Raw genomic sequence first — 21,405 nt, 5'->3', positions numbered from 1 at the left:
GATTTGGCGGTGACGTCACCATGCCACTTGTGCCAGGCTCGGTGCACTTTGTGGCCACATTAAGTGTCGAAGGCTCGCAGCTGGCAGGAGGTCACGGGAAAGACCCAGGTGCCATGGGTTGATTGAGATGACCAGCAGAGGCACCACGTTCTCGTGAGTGACGCTCCTCTGCCCTGCATTGTTTTAGAGGGCGACTGCCTCCAGCTGCCCAGTAGCGACCTTCACGAGCCTCCTCAACACACTCACCCTTGCAGAGACAAAGGTCCCCAGAATAGCCTTGAACAGACTGTTGGAACAAGTGATGACCTCCACCAGACCACCACCTCCAACGCCTCCAACAACAGCCTCCATTCGCCACTAAGTGGCGGTGACGTCAGCACAACGCTTGTGCCAGGCTCGGTGCACTTTGAAGCGCCGTGAAGTGTTGAAGGCTCATTGTGAGGCCACGGGACAGATCCAGGTTGTCCGGGTTGACTGACTGGCAGATGCTACTACCACCTGCGCTCCCCGCTGTGCCACCTCGCTTTGTTTTAGACGCCCAGTTCTCCTCTCATTGTGAGCGTGGATCCTCTGTTGTTGGAGTGCGATCGCCTCCCCCTGCCCAGGAGCGTCCTTCACGAGCCTCCTCCAGAGGCCGATCTTGAGCCACCGATGACGTAATCCTTCTGGAACATTGGTGCGCGCCTAGTTCATGATCAAGTTAAGCTTTCCAATCACTTCGATCACGTCCGTATGGCCAGCGTTGAAGAGTAGACCCAATGCAGTAAGCCTACAGCTCCCTACTAGGTGAGCTGCCAGCAGCGGCGTGCGCGAGCAATTGCAGGGCCTGCGCCTCTATAGTTATTGTTTATCACGCGCGTGCCATGTGAACCAGGCCGTTCCCACGCTCACGCTTCGCGTGCTTTCGATTAGAACTGGATTTATTAAATCATCGAATAATCGCCACGTGTCCTAAACGATGACTCCCCTCCCCCCCAAGTGCCCCGCCCCTCCGCCCGCATCCCCCCCACCTCGTTCTCCCCCGCCCCTCCCCCGCACGTGGGCGCCCCGGCAGCCCCGCCCCCTCCCCCGCCCGCCCCCTCACCCCGGCCCAGGGAGGCGGTGACGTCACGAGGGCGCAATGGCGGCGCTCGGCTGCGGGGTCCGGGCCGGGAACTGCGCGGGGCAGCGGCGGCCTTAGACGCGGAGGCGGCGGCGGTAGTCGGTGGCGGTGGGGGGGGGATCGCATCGCACGGGCTGGGGTCTCGCACACCCAGACGCAGAGAGAGGGGGGGTCCTCAGGGGTCTTCCTCGCGGGGCTCGCGAGCTGTGCGGCGGGCTGGTGGTGGTGGTGGGGGGGGGTAGAGGCGCCATGAGCTGCTGCATGAGTCCGCAGGCGAAGGAGCAGCGGCGGATCAACGACGAGATCGAGCGGCAGCTGCGGAGAGACAAGAGGGACGCGCGCAAGGAGCTCAAGCTGCTGCTGCTCGGTGAGAGGCGCCCGGCGAGGCGGCGGCGGAGAGAGACGTGATGGTGGGGGGGGGGAGATGATGAACAAGACGAAGGGGAGGGGAGAGATGCTTGGGACGCGGGGAGACGGGGGAGGCGAGGGGGAGAGATGGGGGAGACGAGGGGGAGAGACGGGGGAGACGACAGTGAGATGGGGGAGATGGGGGAGACGACAGTGAGACGGGGGAGGCTAGGGGGAGAGATGGGGGAGGCGAGGGGAGAGATGGGGGAGACGACAGTGAGATGGGGGAGGCGAGGGGGAGAGATGGGGGAGGCGAGAGATGGGGGAGACGAGAGATGGGGGGAGACGACAGTGAGATGGGGGAGGCGAGGGGGAGAGATGGGGGAGGCGAGAGATGGGGGAGACGAGAGATGGGGGGAGACGACAGTGAGATGGGGGAGGCGAGGGGGAGAGATGGGGGAGGCGAGAGATGGGGGAGACGACAGTGAGATGGGGGAGACGACAGTGAGATGGGGGAGGCGAGGGGGAGAGATGGGGGAGGCGAGAGATGGGGGAGACGAGAGATGGGGGAGACGACAGTGAGATGGGGGAGGCGAGGGGGAGAGATGGGGGAGGCGAGGGGAGAGATGGGGGAGGCGAGGGGGGGAGACGACAGTGAGATGGGGGAGAGACGGGGGAAGGATGGGGGAGACGACAGTGAGATGGGGGAGGCGAGGGGAGAGATGGGGGAGACGACAGTGAGATGGGGGAGGCGAGGGGGAGAGATGGGGGAGACGACAGTGAGATGGGGGAGGCGAGGGGGAGAGATGGGGGAGACGACAGTGAGATGGGGGAGGCGAGGGGGAGGCGAGGGGGAGAGACGGGGGAGGCGAGGGGGAGATGAGAGTGAGATGAGGCGAGACGAGATGGAGATGAGAGATGGGAGACGAGAGATGCGGGAAACTGGAAGGAGATGAGGGGAGACAGGAGTAAGATGGAAGAGGTGAGGGGGAGAGATGGGGGAGACGAGAGTGAGATGAGAATGACGGTGGGGGGGGGGGGGTGATACGAGATGAGGAAGAGACGGGAGGAGAGTGGGAATAAGAACGAGTCAGAGATGCGTTGTCGAGGTGGGAGAGAGGCCAAGGGAGTCGTGAGAGGCTACGGGGAGATGAGGGGGGGACGAGCGATGGAGATTGAGGAGGAGAGACGGAGAAAGATGCGGTGAGATACGACGGAGACAGAAATGGGATGTGGGGAGACGTGAGGGATGAGGAGAGCGGACTCAGGAGAGAGACACAATGAGAGAGAGAGACTGTGGGGAGACGTGGACAAGAGTCGAGACGTGGCTGGGGGTGGGTGAGAGAGACGTGAAGGTAGTGAGGCGAGACGGAGGGACGAGGTGTGGATTTGAGACAAGGGGGGGCGACAGGAGACGCACGGGGAGGGGGGGGGGGTAGTGAGGGGGAGTGGACAGAGACACAGGTGAGGGTGGTGAGGGGGAGTGGACAGAGACACAGGTGAGGGTAGTGAGGGAGGGTGGACAGACACAGGATGAGGGTGGTGAGGGAGGTTGGACAGACACGGGGTGAGGGTGGTGAGGGAGGGTGGACAGAGACACGGGGTGAGGGTGGTGAGGGGGAGTGGACAGAGACACAGGTGAGGGTAGTGAGGGAGGGTGGACAGAGACACAGGATGAGGGTGGTGAGGGAGGGTGGACAGACACGGGGGGAGGGTGGTGAGGGAGGGTGGACAGAGACACGGGGTGAGGGTGGTGAGGGGGAGTGGACAGAGACACAGGTGAGGGTGGTGAGGGAGGGTGGACAGAGGCACGGGGTGAGGGTGGTGAGGGAGGGTGGACAGAGACACAGGATGAGGGTGGTGAGGGAGGGTGGACAGAGACACGGGGTGAGGGTGGTGAGGGAGGGTGGAGAGAGACACAGGGTGAGGGTGGTGAGGGAGGGTGGAGAGAGACACAGGGTGAGGGTAGTGAGGGAGGGTGGAGAGAGACACAGGGTGAGGGTGGTGAGGGTGGTGAGGGAGGGGGGACAGAGACACAGGGTGAGGGTGGTGAGGGAGGGTGGACAGACGGGGTGAGGGTGGGGAGGGAGGGTGGAGAGAGACACAGGGGGAGGGTGGTGAGGGAGGGGTGGACAGAGACACAGGGTGAGGGTGGTGAGGGAGGGTGGACAGAGACACGGGGTGAGGGTGGTGAGGGAGGGTGGAGAGAGACACGGGGTGAGGGTGGTGAGGGAGGGTGGACAGAGACACGGGGTGAGGGTGGTGAGGGAGGGTGGAGAGAGACACGGGGTGAGGGTGGTGAGGGAGGGTGGACAGAGACACGGGGTGAGGGTGGTGAGAGGACAGGAGAGATGAGGAAGGGGAGATTCGGGAGAGATGATAATTGAATGAAAGGAGGAGACAGACCGTAGACAACACTGGAGAGAAGGGGAGGAGAGAGAGTATGGGGGGGGGGGGGGGTTGATGGGGGACGTGGAGGAAAGACACAGGTGAGAGAGAAGAGAGACGGGGGGAGAGACATAAGAGAAAGGTGAGAGAGAGAGGTGGGGGGGGGGCAGGAGAGGCGATTGAGACGGGGGGGGGGGGGGATGGGAAAGTCCGGGCGAGTTTATCCGGCGTGGGAGACAGCCTGGGGCCCATAATGACGACGATGTAAATGATGACGTCGTGAATGATGATGATCATCATCATGATGTGGAGTTCCTGATGGCTATGCAGATGATGCCGGTGATGAGATTGATGATTATTATTGCGATTATGGTAATGAACATCCTGGTTATGGTGTCGTGGTCGTTATGATGGTGGATTAGGTGATGGCGATTATGAACATGATGTGGCGGTGGTGGTGATGATAATGCGATATCTTTATGATGATGGCGCCTTATGGGATGACTGTGATGGTGATGCCAATTACATTACCGTATCCTCGTTTTTACTCCGGAAATCTTCACTGAGTCTCAATGCTCTTTTGTAAGGAGGGTCCTGCCAAGTTTTCGCAATGGGGGACAATGCTGTTTCCCAATTCATGTAATTCACGGGGTTTTCTCTCTTCAAATTTGGACCGTGACAAGGGCACACAATGGGCCCCGAATTCTTCGAATAACGTCACGGCAACTCGAACGTCCACTGCGAGTCAAGTCGAGGGCGCGTCCTGCTTCATCGCAGTGTTAACCAGGGCTGCCCGCGGGAGTGAACCGCGAAAGTGCCCAACAATCGGCGAGCGCGCCACCGCTGGGCCGTGTCACCGCCCCAATTACTCGGCCGTAATTATTGTGGAATTTGCAGGGAAGTAGGAACACTTCACATAATGGTTTGCCATAATTACAGCAACAGCGATGGCTTTTCACCGGGTTGGGAAGTTTGCTGCTCGCCGAAGACTTCGTGTCACCTAATGACGCCACTTCCGCAGCACGTCTGTGCGCTCCCATCCGAGCCCTGTCCAGGCTCAAGGCTGCTTAGCTTCAGAGAGTTCGCGCAGTGAGTTGCGGTGTCTGTGCTCACGCAGTTGCTGAGCATAGGGGGCCCACAGGCCCAGCACGTCAAGCGGCCAGTAACAAACGGCACTATGAAAGTGGTATTTGATAAGCGCGTTCGAACGGGTTTATTGATTTGAGCAAGGTTATTTATAAGAGCTTTGGGTGGGGAAAAAAGAGAGGCGATGGTGGTGGGAGTGGAATTCCACTCTGGGAGCAGTGTGGTGAGTGAGATGGTGTGTTGTCGTGACCTACAAGTGGGGTGAGTGAATAGGTGTATAAATGAATGAGTGTGTTGTCGTGACCTGCAAGTATGGAGGTTGAACACATTGTGGATAAGATTAAACAGACTTGCGTCAACAAAACCGACCCTGCCGACGAACCCCCACCACCCTCCCCAGATACTTGCCTAGATGTCCTGCCAGGCTTTTCTTGGCAGACTAACCAGGCCGCAGCGGGTGGAGCGCCATAGGTCTGCGAGTTAAAAAATAAAATATTCTAAATTGGTAGAAGGATTTACAGTTGTGCATTTGTATGATTTTAAGCATTTGTCTTGAAGCTCAAACTATGTTTATACTTGTAGTAGACATCACCACCAGTGGTACAGAGACGATGTGTAAAGAAGGGAGTGGTCGGGAAGAGGGACCCGGTGAGTGAGCAGGGAATGTTGTTGTGATAACAGAAAGGGCAAAGATTAAAAAGCAGCAGTTCCACAGTTTTTCGACGAACATTTAGATACTTTAAAGATGCGGGTAATCGTCGGTGTAATTATGAGGTAGGCTTTTTATTGGCCATCTTGAACTCTGAACAATTACTCCTGCTGCACTCAGCAGAAATTTAGCTGATGCTGGAATCCTGCCGTTGTCATATCTGGGGTGAAGCACTCAGTTCCCCCTATCTCGCCGAGTCATCTAACCAGGTGGTGCAGCTACAGAGTGGCCCGCATTATAAGAAGATTGCGAGTTAAAATCCTGGTTTGTGGGTTTGGCCTATCATCCCTCCGGGGTGTATAAAATGCATAACACTTTGTGAGGAAGTCAACAGTGATTGTCCTGAGGATAAGAGGCTTCCCCACCATATGAATGTGGAATTTCCACGACTGGTTATACGGGGCTGTAAACAGGCAATGGGCACTGCCTCAGTGGTCATTTGAGCAGAAACATACTTTGACTTTTTCAACCAATTAGGGATGTAGTTCAGATATAAATCATCTTTCCACCGTGTTTCAGCTGTTGTTGCGTACCTACTTGAGCGGTTAAAATCGTTCTCTCTGCGTCACGTCTAAAACCAGTTAGTTTACAACACACAGAAATAACTGGCAGCGATTGGCATTCTCACCCATTGAACCAAGAGACGAAAACGTCGGCGACAGTCGGGCAATGGTCAGCGCAATGGACTCGCAAATCGAGAGGTCGCCGGTTCCATTCCATCTCCCTGGTGCTGTCGTTGAAACAACGAGGCAAGATTCTCAAATCCCTCTCACCACCTCTGTTTTACCAACATTATAAATGAATGCATCACAGGTTAGTCGATCAGCAGGCTATGTGCGGTGGGGTAAAGTGTTGATATGCCTACATCCCACAAGACGTCTGGCCAGTATGGAATAGACAAAATTGACTCTTGGAGTGTCTATTGGAGGCCCTCCTGCCAGCAGTTGCATGAGCGAGCAATTGCAGGGCTGCACCTTTACATTTCAAGTGCGACAACGAGGCCGTGCTGTTCCCACGAGTCAATTGGTGCATTCATTCCGAAGATTCCACTCGAATCGATTACTGGTTCCTGACTTTTAGAACGGATAAACAATTCTCTAACCGGTTACCAGTTTCCATGTAATAACCCTCATACTTACCAACAAACACCAATGTGTGACCATCTCCTAATATTTGTGCATATTAACCAGTTTCCCTCTACCCATGCACAATATGTTGTGTTGGACTGCGGGTGATATTTGTTGCATAAATACATACTGTTATTGTATTAGTTATAGATTTAGAAAATGTGCATGTATTTACGTGCGTGCAATGTGTTTGTGAGTGTTTATGCAGGGGAGCGGTGGCATAGCGGTTATATCGCTGTGCTACGAATCTGGCTACCCGAGTTCGATTCCCACTCACGGCCAACACCAGTGACGGTTCTCTGTACCGGTCTTGGGCCTCCCCTAGGTTGACTGCACCTCAAATGAGGACCTGCTGCAGTGTGTAATCATCGCCACTGGGGAAACAAAGGAGGCCAGGCATAGTGTTGGCTACCCACCGCCTCGTGTGCCGTGCCAATCTTTATGAGTCCTCGCGAACAACACTTTCCCCAACAATCTGTTAAGGCTATACGGGGGATCTTTGTATGGGAGGAGTTGTAGTGTAGTGGTTAACGCGCTGCGTGACGAACCTAGCGACCCAGGTTAAATTCCCGCTTACGGCCACCACCAGTGATGATTATTTCAACCGGTTCTGGTGCTCCCCTAAGTCGACTCAGCCTCGAATGAGTACCTGGTGCGGTGTGTAAACATCGCCACTAGGGAGACAAAGGCAGCCAGGCATGGCGCTGACCACCCGCCCCCTCGTATGGCGTGCCGTCCTCTATAGGTGCTCAGTGACAGCACTTGCCCCAACAGTCTGTTAAGGCTATACGGGGATCTTTGTCTTGTGTGTGTGTATATGTGTGTACGTGTCACTGCGCATGGGTTTTTTTATTCGACACCCTGGTGGACACCCTTGCAAATATCAAGCCATTTTCGAGGTGAAATATAGCAATACAAAAAATTAAGCAAAATGCTTGTGGACACATGCCGATTTTGTTTTGTGCAGGTACGGGCGAGAGTGGGAAGAGCACCTTCATCAAACAGATGCGAATCATCCACGGCTCGGGCTACACGGAGGATGACAAGCGCAGCTTCATCAAGCTGGTCCACCAGAACGTGTTCTCGGCCATGCAGGCCATGATTCGTGCCATGGAGACGCTGGGCATTCCCTACGCGAACACGGGGAATCAGGTGCCCTTCCTAGAAAAGCTCTGTTTGCTGTTCTGTTCCAAAACCGTTCGGGAACTCCCAACTGTTATCACTACAGTTTTATACAAAGCACAGCATTGGAATGCCGTCGTTATAGCTGGGGAGTAGCACCCAGCTCCCACCTCACTGCACTTAATAGATAAAGCGGCCAGGGTGATTGATGATCCAGCACTCACCGATTTGCTATGGTCACTGACTCCGTTACGGCGGCTCAGTCGCTTCCTTACCACTCTGCTGCCACTACTTCCGTGGTCGCTGTTCCTTTTGAACTTCACTCGTTGACGCCTCCTCCTCCGATGTTGATAGTTTCGTCTCATCCACACTGTGTTCTACCACCGCACTACAGATCACAACAACACACTCATTCACCCACTCAGTACCCCGATATAGGACCACAGAGCTTGGGCAATCGTTGGTAGTGCCGCTTCTGGCTGCATTCCCTCCCACTTGTCTGGTTTCCCGCATCTTAGTACGAACAACTGCGCGCGTTACAAATTGTCCATAAATTTGAGAGACGCCTTTGACGAACGATGTTATGTACAAATAAAAATACTTATTGTTGTTGTGATGTGACCCCCCCCCCCCCCCCCCCCCCCATGGAACCGTCCGCCCTCAGGTTCATGCACAGCTGCTCCGCGAGGTGGACGTGGAGAAGATCTGCTCGCTGGACAAGCCGTACATCGAGGCGGTGCGGTGCCTGTGGGCCGATCCCGGCATCGAGGAGTGCTACGATCGCCGGCGCGAATTCCAGCTCACGGATTCCGCCAAATAGTGCGTACTTCTCGCACGCAATGGGAGCGGTCACAGTAGTGCATGGTTCAAATCCGGCAGTCCGCTCTGGTTAACACTTCGGTGTGCGTTCATGATAAATACTACGCGCCGTTCGCTTCACTCGCAGTGGACATTACAGATCACGTGACGTCATTTCGAGGAAGGTAGGCCACAAATTGCTCCATTAAATTACTTAATTGGGAAATATAGAAATTGGTGCCCCCTACTGTGAAAACTTGGCAGTACCCATCTGAACAAGAGTGGAGACTCAGTGAGGCTTTCCTGTAAAATCGAGCCTCATAATAATACATATTCAGAACAACCTTCACAACCTACACATCATTAGAAGGCCCGCAACCAGCAGTGGATTGAGGAAGGCCTGTGTATGTACACAAACCAAATTTAATGAGAGGACACATTTTTAAGGCAGAACAAAATTAAAACGATGAATGGGAGCAGAAGTAGAAACTGTTTCTGAAATCTTTTTCTTCAAGTGACCGCAGATCCAGCCTAGGAGGCAGCACTTTCCCTACTAATTTGGGCAATTTAAGTGCAGAACCATATTTAATGTGATGGCATAACTTATATGGGCTCATTGGTGACCAGGCTGAGGACCATCAACCCTTTGCTACATTTGAGCAACCAGTTTTAATCGCACACACCTGAAACCCGGATTGGAACCCATGGTCTCAGTGGTGCCAGCTCATGGCTCTGACCTCATCACCGCGCGACCTGGCCACATCACCCCGCGAGGGGTCCAGAGTCCACCGCGTACCCGAGCGCTGGAGGCCACCGACTTGAATTCACCCCCAATCATCGAGCCCTCGGCTGGGCCTCGCCTTCCGGGAGTGCATCCCAGCAGCGGCATTGGTTCAACACAAGCAACACTCTGAACCGGTTTCAACATACAGGCGACCCCCGCACCGAGGACCTAATTGGTTCCTGCACGACGGTCACAAGTGTAGCCCGTTGTAAGTCGAACCCTTATCTCCCATAGGCGTAATGTTATACATTGGGGTTCCATTCCTGGAAATCCATTACATACCATAAAAATACCAAAATTGACAGTGAAAATAAATGAAAAAAACTGTAATAAACATTTATTGTAATGTAACATAACTTTTCCAAAAATGTATTAAGTAAAAACAAACACTTACATTTGAAAATCCTCTGCACGTGCATCACATTTCATCTTCTCAGACATAGCGAAAGGCGAAAGCATTTAAAAATGTTAAGAAAATTAACAAAAAAGTGAAGAGCGTTGCGAAAGAGATGATGCGTTGGCTCCAGGCGCAGCTGCAGACTGACAGACTATACTGTACGTACACATACGTTGGGAGAGCAAAGTAGCGCCAATCGACTCGGCATCGGTAGCAGTCGTTAGGGGATCGCAGGTACGAGTTCTGGTTGTTGCTGTGGGAGTCTTACTATAAAAAAGGTCGGAAAAGCGGGGGGTCGCGAGTCGAGCCGTTGTAAGTCTGGGGTCACCTGTACAGTGGTTCTTTTTTATATATACACACACACACACAAAGGCTTTCACGACCATTATGGGTTTTTGGGTTAGGTCGTGGATCAGGATGTCCTTTCATTCGAGATCTGAGCTGTTAACCTGATGATGCTGGATGTAATCTCCAGCGAATCTTCAACAACATCGGTGGTGCTGAAACAGTCAAATAAAAATGTTCACGTTTTTTCACGTGACACTTTCATCAATTGGCTGTGTCGTGTGGAGGTGGATTTACGACACATTCTACCCGACCTAACCCAAAAACCCTTTTATGAATCGTACAGAGTCGGGCCTTGCGTCAACCATTGGTTCAACACAAACAAACTAGACTTGTGTTGAATCATTGGTTCAACATAAGAAAACTCTGCACTGGTTTCGACATTCAATGTCTCAGCAAAGTAAGTCTGGGGTCACCTGTACAGTTTCTTTTTTGTCTATCGGAGAGGGTTTTTGCCTTTATGTATTGTGTTAGTCATCCCATTAGTTTAGAAGGCTGTTTGGCTGATGGGATTTGGAGGGACAGATACGGGAAGGAGGTGAATTGTCTTAGTTATTTAACTTATATCCTCCAGAAGGACGCTCGTGATTATTTGGTGCAGATGATTTGGCGATTTCTGATTAGCGGCGCTGATACGGCTGGACGCATCATCTCCCAGGTGATGCCCAATTTCCCAGCGAATGGCGATTCACTCTCACCGGCTCACTCCTCTGCAGGGCTACCAATAGGAGATGATCACCAACTGAACACTCATGTGAGCAGGAAATCGCTCTTATTTGTTCATAAATTCAAGAAAATAGCATTTGTTGCACCATTATATATTTGGACAAGAACATCACAACGATGGTTGGTATGATTGCCGTGTGTATTTGTGCAGTTACCTGAACGACTTGGCCAGAATTTCTGCCGTCAACTACCTGCCCACACAGCAGGACATCCTGCGGGTGCGCATCCCCACCACCGGCATCATCGAGTACCCCTTCGACCTGGAGAACATAATTTTCCGGTGAGCCCGGACCTCGCCTTCGCACACGCACACACGCGCCCTGCACGCCGTCCACTCGTCCACACCAAAGCTCGGGTCTCGTCTATCAATCGTGTTTTATTTTTACTAGGCTTGTTCAAATCAAGTTTATTTTGTTTAACCCAGATGAGAACTCGAGAGGTCAGAGTCTGCTTTGCAGGATTGACCTGGGTCATCGAAATTACAACAGCAAAACAAATCTAGTACGGAATTACGCAAATAGAAATCGGAGGATGTGGAGCTGGGTGGATTTAGCGATGACTGGTACCAGCGGTGTCAAAATCGGCCTGGAATGGAGGAAGCTAGTGAAGGATACTACTAACCAGTTGGAGGCAGTCGTCCTCTGGCGACAATGGAGGACAGAGGAGTGACGCTCACAACAACGAGTGGAACGCTGGGGCAGTTAAAACGCAGAAAGTTGGCACAGTGGGGAGCACAGCTGGTGCATCTCAGTCAACCCATGGCACCTGGGTCTGTTTCATGACCTCCCCGCAAGCCTTCAACACTTAACGTGGCCTCAAAGTGCAACTAGCCTGGCACAAGCGCCGTGATGACGTCACCATCACTTAGTTGTAGATGGCGATTATAATTGGAGGTGGTGGTGTAGGTGGTGGTAGAGGTGGTCGTGTGCTGGAGGTGGTGGTGTGGTAGTGTCGGTTGTTGCCTGCTCCGCCGTTTGGCATCACCGCTGTGTGGTGTCTAACCGCCCTACTCTGTGCAGGATGGTGGATGTGGGGGGTCAGAGGTCGGAGCGCAGGAAGTGGATCCACTGCTTTGAGAACGTGACGTCCATCATGTTCCTGGTGGCACTGAGCGAGTACGACCAGGTCCTGGTGGAATCCGACAGCGAGGTGAGGGTGGTGGTGAGGGTGGTGGTGAGGGTGGTGAGCGGGTGAGTGTGTGCTGAGGGCTGGGGTGGCAAGTAGGTGAGTGATTGCTTGAATAGGTTTGTGAGTGGGTGATTGAGTAGGTGGGTAGGTGAGTGAATGAGTTGGTGAGTGGGTGGGCGAGTGAGCTGGTGAATGAGTTGGTGAGCTCTACAAATTCATTATGTCATCTCGTTTTTACCACCTAGTATTAAACGGTTGTGTGGTAAAGGAAAACCTCAGTGAACGTGTTTTTTTTATCAAATCTATATTTTGGCTTTACACGGTGTACTGAACGAGGTTTGTTTTCTGGAACACGTGGTTGTTGTTTTGGCTATATGCGGTTTGATGCTACTATGGTTGTTGCCAAGATAGTTACTAGGCTCGAGAGAGGAGAGTGCTGCATCAAAGTCGATTCGGTGTGAACGAATCGACTTTGATCCCGATTTATTTGCCACGTGGTTCTTGCCTGTGTTATTTTTGCGTGTGATAATGTAACACACACTCAACACGCTCAAGCACAACGCACATGTTCAGACACATTGCTGCATGCATCTAGCCATCCACTCGTTGAGGACATCAAGTTACGCGGACGCCAACGTGGCGAATCGTTAGCGTTGAAGTGACGGTGTCAGGGTGAGCGTTGGGCTGGCGATTCAGTGTCAGGGTGAGCGTTGGGCGTGAGTGCCGCGGTGCGGGAAGAGGAATGCAGATAGGGATTTTGTGTAGAGGTGGTATTGAAAGATGAAGATTTGGATGCACACACAAGAAATGGAGAGGGATTCTGGTATTTTTATTTACTTGATAAATACAAATATTTCACCTGGATAGTTCGTTTAGATGGAACGTCTCATGTGCAAGGCTGTCCTGGTGTCAAGTGACACAGAGCAAACACGTAATTATGCACGAAGACAAAAGACAAAGATCCCCCAGTCGTATAGCCTTAACAGACTGTTGTGGCAAGCACTGTTTGTGAGCAGCACCTATAAAGGCCGACACGGTACACGAGGGGGTGGGTGGCCAACACCACACCCGGTCGCCTTTGTCTCCCTAGTGGCGAATTTTTACACCACACCAGGATCTCATTTTAGGCTAGGATAGGCCCAGGACCGGTTTTGATATTATACACTGGTGTTGGCCATGAGCAGGAACTGAAATCGGATCGCCGGGTTGGTAGCGCAGCACGCTAACCGCGACACTACCGCTCTCCACAACACATATACACACTCGTACACAGTCAAAGATCCCCCATGTGGTGTCAACAGACTATTTGGGAAAGTATTGTTAGTGAGCACATATGAAGGCCAACACAAATGCTGATGTTACACACTCCACCAGCTCCTCATATAAGGCTAAGTCGACCTAGGGGGTGCCCAGGACTGGTTCAGTTATTCGTCACTGACATTGGCCGGGCGTAGAGCCCCCCGTGTGCTGGAGCCCCGTGTGGTGGAGCCCCGTGTGTGGTGGAGCTTCGTGTGGTGGAGCCCCGTGTGGTGGAGCCCCGTGTGGTGGAGCTTCGTGTGGTGGAGCCCGGTGTGTGGTGGAGCCCCGTGTGGTGGAGCTCCGTGTTTGGTGGAGCCCCGGGTGTGGTGGAGCCCCGTGCGTGTAGTGGAGCTCCGCGTGTGGTGGAGCCCCGCATGTGGTGGAGCTCCGTGTGGTGGAACTCTGTGTGTTGTGGAGCCCCGTGTGGTGGAGTTCCGTGTGGTGGAGCTCCGCGTGTGTGTAAAGGTAAATGCCGCGCCCTTCACCTTTCCTGTGTGTGTAGAACCGCATGGAGGAGAGCAAGGCGCTGTTCCGGACCATCATCACCTACCCGTGGTTCCAGAACTCCTCGGTCATCCTCTTCCTCAATAAGAAGGACCTCTTGGAGGAGAAGATCATTCACTCGCACCTCGTGGACTACTTCCCCGATTTTGACGGTAACTTTGAGCCTTCATTGTTGTATTCGCTCTGGACATGAATCTCAATGCCCAAAACATTTTATTTTTGCCATTTTTTTCCCAGGAGAGACTCACAGAGTCCTCCGGACCCTCTTTCAGGAGGGTGCTTGCCAAGTGTTCACAGTAGAGGACGATGTTGATCCTGTGCAATGCGAAATCAATTATCCAGATGAACCTGGAACACCCACGATCTCATCAGATCAGGGAAGCGAAGCCGGTGCTGAGCCTGGGACAGCGCTTGGATGTGCGACAGACAGACACCAAAATAACGAAGTGGGAAATTCACCGCCTTCCCATCTCCGTCCCTCCACGTAACGAATTTGAGTATTTTGTACTCAACCTGTCAGCCACGTGGCCTTCCTTTTGGGAGTGATTTTTTTCAGCGGCATTGGTTCAACACAAGGAAACTCTGGAACGGTTTTGACATTCATGGTCTCACCGGCAGTCAGGCTTGGAACCAACACTGGCGAAGCGCCAGATGTGTATAGTATCCTCTCTGTCAGATATGGGTCTTCATTCATATAACAGGTGTTCAGCACTGTGGGGCTACATTTTCACCGAAGTTAACACTTGCCCTAACAGTCTGTTAAAGACTATATGGGGTATCTTTGTTGTCTTTGTGTATGTTCTCCCCGTGTTCTGCAGAGAGAGTGTGTGTGAGAGTAAGTGAGTGAGAATGTGAGTCCGTATATTCTCCCTCTTGTTCTGCATGGGTTTCTTCCAGGTTCTTCAGTTTTCTCCCGTAACCAAATTATTTTTGACTGTGCTATTGACCAATGGCGGAGCCTGGATTTTCAGGTTGGGGAGGCAACCCCTCCAGCTATGAAAAATTATAGAGGAGTTGTTAGTAAGTAAGGACTTGTTCCTTGCTTTTTATTCGACACGTGGGCGGCGATGGCGCAGCCATCGATCGAGGGTCGAATTCGAACCGCGTCGTGTGATCGGCATCGCGCTCGCTGAAGGTGTTGATGCCTTCAGGGAAGTCGTGTCCTGTATACGCAACTGCGCACAATTCTGAGTCGCTTATAACTGCTTTGCTGTTACTTTTCGCCAATTATGGACTCAGACTATTGTCCTATCATCTCATAGAGTCCCTGGCACGTAATAATATGCTACACAGTGGCAGTGGGGGTCGCAAAATGCCGATTTATGACTAATAAACCCCAATGATCCGATCGAAATTAGGGCTTTCGATCGGATGATTGGGGGGCACGTGCCACCCCACCCCCCACTGGCTCTGCCAGTGCTATTGACCAAACATCCCAATGCTGGGTTTATACACAGAAACGTAACCCCCCCTTCCACCCCCTCTTGCAAAAACTTGACAGGACCATCCTGAAACAGTCTTGAGACGTGGTGAGGCCTTCCCTGGCAATAAAGCGTAGTAGTAATAATGACTACCCTGGTCACTTTCTCGTAAGCCTCACTCGTTGATCCCTCCACCCATGTTGAGGACTCGATTATTTGGTCCTTTCCACCTTGAATCTTGATGAAAGTTGGGTACCATTGTTGGCGCCATTCGGACAACGATACAGTTCCACATCGGAGGCCAGTGGGTTATAAGCCTTCAAAGTTGGGGGGGTCATTTGACCGCGCCGACAACTGTGCCAAATGTCAAACTTGGATCGGAGGCGGGCAGATTCGTAGCTCAATGACTTGACGTGATAAAACTCCAGGAAAGAAATGCGCACTTCAGTTGGCGCTTGACATTCGAAGAGGACTGCGACCCTTTAAAGGAATGGCCCCACCCCCCACCGTGATACGTGAATCAAACAAATCACTCGAGACACCGGCGTATGGCAGCAAGAGAGGTTCATGCGAACGCTGCCGCATGAGGTCAAGCGATTTGGCGCAATGGTCCTTCGCCGACTGTGTGACGAATGACGCGACGCGGCCACTCTCCGCGCGGTATGGGCGCTGGCCTGGTCTGGACCGCGCGTCTGCACCGCATCTCCCCGCCCAGGTCCCCAGCAGGACCCGCAGGCGGCGCGCGAGTTCATTCTGCGCATGTTCGTGGAGCTGAACCCGGACACGGAGAAGGTGATCTACTCGCACTTCACCTGCGCCACCGACACGGAGAACATCCGCTTCGTGTTCGCCGCCGTCAAGGACGCGATCCTGCAGCTCAACCTCAAGGAGTATAACCTGGTGTGAGCGGGGGCCCGGACTCGGGGTGTGGCGGGGGGGGGGGCGCACGCGGGCAGGGCGAGCGCGGGGGGCGGCCGTGGCGGGCGACGATTGCGTTCGGACGAGTTGATCGGTCGACAGAGGGTCGATCGGCCGCTTCTCCGCGGTCGATCGCTCGGGAGGAGGCGGGGGGGGGCCCTTTATTAACGGCGGTCGCCCCGACGTCCTGCTCTCCCGAAGGTGGGGAAACCCCCTACGAGCCACGCCCAGCGTGACGCGGCCGATAATGATAATGCGGCCGATGATGATAATGCGGCCGATGATGATAATGCTGACGATGCTGACGATGCTGATAACGCCACCGAGCCCCGCCCGTCACCTCCCGTCCGGTGGCACACGTGGGAAGAGGTGATAATTTTTTTTTCCTCCAGACTTTTTGTGTTATGCGGTTTTCCGAGCAGTCGAGCGACGGCAGACTGAGCGTTGAGTGGGTGAGCGTGCAGAGCCTTGGAGTGTGCGGTTAGGGGTGTAGTTTCATGGGTTGTATTCGTGGCTAAAGGATGTCACTTTCGTAATTAAAAGGGTTTTTATTTTACTTTGTTCAAAGTGGATTATACTCCGCCACTTGCCAAATCCTAATCGCGAACGCGCAACCATTGGTCTTGGCGCTGGTCAGAACACCCCTTCTCACGCGCGCCGTCTGTGAAGAGTGTTATTTGAAAGCAAGTCGGCAGGTTCTTAAATGCTGCGTCATCAAAAACAAAGCCATGCCCTTTCAGAAAGTTGTGTAAAATTGTTTTATCTTAAAGATAAAAATTACTGATGTGGAATCGGCTTAAACTGTGAACACTTGTTTGCCATTGCTCTTACGATAATGTCTTCTGTCGGGACATTTCTCTTAATTTCTCTTGCAAAGAACGTTGACAAAAAAGCATTATTCTCACAGTAGCTGCTTCTGGAGATGTTTTTAAAACACGCCCATTCCAAGTGGATAATTTTAAAATGATTCAATCAATGTTTGAATCGTGCGGTTAATTTAAGAGTGTCTGGGAAGACGCGATTCCACACGCGGTCACGAGAAAAGGGACGTACGAATGGTGCGGAGTGTGCGACGCACGTGGTGGCGATTGGAAAGCCAAGATGACATGAACGACGTCGCTTCACACGAATATCATTTAGACGTAATTTATTTTTGTATAGGTTCCTTCTGTTTTTAATTGCATTTTTTTAGCAAGATTTATATCGCAGGAGTCCGAAAGGAGCGGCACGTTGGAATGGGTCGCGTCGCCAACGGTCGCCGCGCGCAGCCTCTGGCGGTCGTGCCGCGCGGCTCTCCCGACCGCCGCGTTGGGTTCGTGTCGCCCCGCGTCGTCCGGCACGAAGTCTGACGTTTCGCTCTCCGCGGCCGGGAGCTTCTTCAGGAACCCAACACCGAGTTTCTGAACGAGCTCCCGGCACACCGGGGGGGGCGGGGGGGAGGGCGAACGGCGGGCGATCGCCACCATGCGCTCGGAGAGCACGCGCGGCGTACAACGGCCGGCTGCGGCGACGGCCGTGAACCACGCGTACAGACGGTACTTAAAATTAGTTACGTTAAAACACTTCGCAAGGCGCATTTACCATCAGACCACGGTGAAGTCACGAGATCGATGTGCGGCCTTGGGTTGAAACGGACTCGCGCTGAGACGCGACGGCGGCGGCTCCGTGTTTCTACGCAGGGGCAGTAGAGAGGGATATGCACTACATTCAAACAAAAACAACCATGGTGCATTTGTTTTTGACTCGGAACACTCGGGCGCTTTGTATATACTGCATATTTTATAACTTTAATGTGCAGTCTGTGAATATAAGTGGGGGTTTGAAGCTTGTTTTTTTTTCTACGAATACGTTAAGGACACTAATTGGAGCGCGTGGTGTGAATTGGAACCAGCTATCGTCTTGCCAATAAATGATTTGCAATGTAAGTGGCGGCGCGCCGCGCGCTCGTGACGTTCTGACACGTCGGTATTTTTAGGGGGTGCTACTACCCCCCTGCGCCCCCCCCCCCCATTGCCGAGTTAGGTTGACCTGGCGGTGCGTTCTGGAAAGGGGTTCGTGTTTTAAACGCAGTTGCGGAACACAATTGAAGGCTCGTTTCTTTAGAACTGCTTTTTTTGTGTTCAATTTGTCGTCTTTCCCCCTCCCTGCGAATGAAGTTCTTCAACATGCAGTACATACAATCCCAAATGTCCAACACGTCAGGTGGCCAGCAACAAATAGCACTACTGCAGTGGGTAAGACATCACACGTTTCTGAGCTTAGAGGAGAAGGGACGATCATGGACGGAAATTCCACAGTGGAGCGGAGCGAGGAGTGACCTGCAGTGTGGCGAGAGTGAGTGAGTGGATAAGTTGGTGAGTGTGTGAGTGAGCGAGTTGTGAGTTGCAGTGTGGTGGTTGAACACAATGTGGTGGATGAGACGACACAGTCTGCTTGACTGAGGTCTCAACAAGGGCAGAGGAATCGACGAGTGACTTTTACGGGCAGAGTAACCATGGTAGTAGCGATAGAAGCGCGATAAGGAGGGGACTGTCGGTGAGTGAATTGTTGAGTGCCGGCTCATCGCTCCGTCATCTGAATGCTTGCAGGTGCAGCAGTGAGGTAGGAACTGTGTGCTCCAGAGCCTCCAGTTTGACACCTGTTGCAGAAGAGCAACAGGTGGACAAAGGTGGACGTGGCAGTGGTGAAATGACAAAAAGATTACTTCGATACAGGGAACATTAAAAAAAATGTAGTTGGAACATTTTGTAAGGGTGCCCAGGGGGGACCATTTAAATAACAAAGACATAACCCCCGTATAGCCTTTAATAGATGGTTGGGACAAGTGTTGTTAGCGGGCACCTATGAAGGCTTGCATGGTACACGAGGTGGTGGTTGGCCAACATCACGGCTGGTTGCCTTTGTCTCCCTGATGTTTACACGACCAGAAAATCACTTGAGGCCGAGTCGACCGAGGGGAGGCCTAGGATCGGTTCAGATAATCGTCACTGTTGTTGGCCGTGAGCGGGAATCGAACTCTGTTCTCCGCCGGGTTTGTAGCGCAGCGTGCGCCCTAACTACTACACTACCGCTCCCCACTCGACCTGGACACTCGCACCGCATGCGAGCTGCCGTTCAGCTGCCGCGCCCGGAGATGACGTGGAGTCGGCGACCTCTGGATTGCAAGTCCAGTGATGACCACTCCACCACCTCCACTGCGGACGCTGTCTTCGTGTCTCGGTGGCTGCACGCAGTCTGGGATTGTCGCTGGAGACACTTCTTCGTGTGCGGTAAACCGGTAAACTGGTGGTTGCTCCTGTGCGTCGTGTGGTTAACCAACTAAATTTTAATCGCCGTGGTCCCGAGAGACCAACTTTTCCAACTCCTTCAAGTGGAAAGTCGGTGTCGCAAGAGGGACCTCAAAGTCATCAGTTCCACCCCACAGTTTGCAAAGTTTTGTGCGCCGAAAATTCATACGCGACCCACAGCACACACGTACCACTGCACACACGTACCACTGCACACACGTACCACTGCACACACGTGCCAATACACACGCGACCAAAGCGAAGTTCGACCGCCCCCTCCACAAGACGGTCGACGGCACTGGTGGCCGCCAGGCCCTGTCCGTGCAAGGCGTCCTCGTCGGCCCCATTGAGCGCAGTGCCTCCACGCGCCTCGCCGTCGCACCCGCACCGCTCTCCCCGCGGCGCATGGGGGGGGGGGCACGGTGCGCGTGTTGTTTAACACTTAGTCGGGCTTTCGCGACCAATAACATCCATAATAGAGGGGGGGGGGTCAGATGGCGTAAATCTAAATGTGTCGTTAAACCCGCCACCACCCGACGCAGCCAATTAGTAAGGGTTGTCGCGTAAACCCACAACACACCGGTGTTAGATTCCCGTTCTCGGCCAACACCGGTGACGATTATCTGAACCGGGCCTCCCCTAGGTCGACTCGGCCATAAACGAGTTCCTGGTACTGTGTGTTGAACTAGGGACGAATTGCCATGTTTTGTTTACGTGACACACCTTTACTAATTGGCTGTGTTGGGTGGTGGTGGGTTTCACGACACATTTATATTTACGCGATCTAACCCCTGAAAGACCCTCGATTGACGCGCCTCCGTGTAGTGTGGACGCTGGGACTCGACGTTGCTCGCCGAGGCCCCCCATGTCTGGCAGTTCAGCATTGCGATGTGTCGCGCAATAATGGCTTGATGTCGATCGTGTTTAGTTTTAACAGCGGCGACGTCGTGCGAGTTGCATCTCTCACGATCGCCGAGGAGCCGCGGGCGAGTGGGAAGGCAGCAGCGGCGAGACGACTCTGCTGGCAACTACCCACGCTCTGCAGTCCTCTACATATTGTGGGGTTTTTAAAATCCAACTCATGAATGTTCGTTCGTTTCTCAGTCCGCTTGTCCTGGTGGGGGTCGCGGCGGCAGCGTGATGAGTAGTGGCAGTCCACACCTCCCTCTCCCTGGTGACAGACTCCAGCACTACACTACTATACACTACTACACTATACACCACTACTATATACTATACACTACTATACACACTCACTCTAGCGCTTCCTGGGGAATTCCCAGGCCAGCCGAGCGACTTAGTCCCGCCAGCGTGTCCTGGGCCTCCTAAATGTTCATACATTTAGGAGGAAACCGGAGTACCCTGGAGAAATCGCACACGTGCGAGGGGGAAACACTCTATCCTCTTCCATACCGACGGGACATACATCAGTCCTCACTTTGCTGCGGTGATCTATGAACCCTCGACGCTGCCCCCCCCCCCACCACCCGCAGTGCTGGATTTCGGGCAGCCACGTGCAGCGTAGCCAGCACCATGACCCCCGAGCACCTGACGATTACACGGTGCGGATAAAATCGTTTCTTCGGAGTGGGCAGGTAGGAACTTGGTTGGACAGCGCATTCGTGCACGACAGACAAATATGCACGACATACAGACAATCCCTGGTGGGCAGTGTGGAACCTGTTGTTCCTACCTGTGTACAAGATCACGTGACTTGAGGTAGCCAGGCAGCCAGCCAGGTAGCCAGCCCCCTTCACTATCGGCCCCTCCCCCTTGCTTAGGCACCTCCCCTTACCCCCCCCCCTCCCTTAGGCCCCTCCCCTGACCACCCCCCCCCTCCCTTAGGCCCCTCCCCTGACTCTCCCTTAGGCACCTCCCCTCTCCGTACCCGGCAGTAGGTGTCTCCAATCAAAGAG

General features: G+C 53.4%; 1 protein-coding gene across 1 annotated transcript; it reads left to right on the top strand.

Annotated features, from left to right (window-relative positions):
- The first annotated feature begins 1,258 nt into the window (after positions 1-1,258).
- On the top strand, positions 1,259-18,290 carry LOC133354301 (guanine nucleotide-binding protein G(q) subunit alpha-like). The gene is made up of 7 exons (XM_061571055.1): positions 1,259-1,469; positions 7,728-7,912; positions 8,547-8,701; positions 11,084-11,212; positions 11,952-12,081; positions 13,862-14,015; positions 16,000-18,290. The coding sequence occupies exons 1-7, from the start codon at positions 1,352-1,354 to the stop codon at positions 16,188-16,190; spliced, it is 1,062 nt and encodes a 353-aa protein (XP_061427039.1). The 5' UTR covers positions 1,259-1,351; the 3' UTR covers positions 16,191-18,290.
- Positions 18,291-21,405: the final 3,115 nt, after the last annotated feature.

This window comes from Lethenteron reissneri, chromosome 46 (genome assembly GCF_015708825.2).
Source record: "Lethenteron reissneri isolate LAM-NWPU_2019-01 chromosome 46, ASM1570882v1, whole genome shotgun sequence".
Lineage (NCBI taxonomy): Eukaryota > Metazoa > Chordata > Hyperoartia > Petromyzontiformes > Petromyzontidae > Lethenteron > Lethenteron reissneri.
The sequence above is the reverse complement of the archived record's forward strand: the minus strand, read 5'-3'. Positions and strand labels throughout refer to the sequence as shown.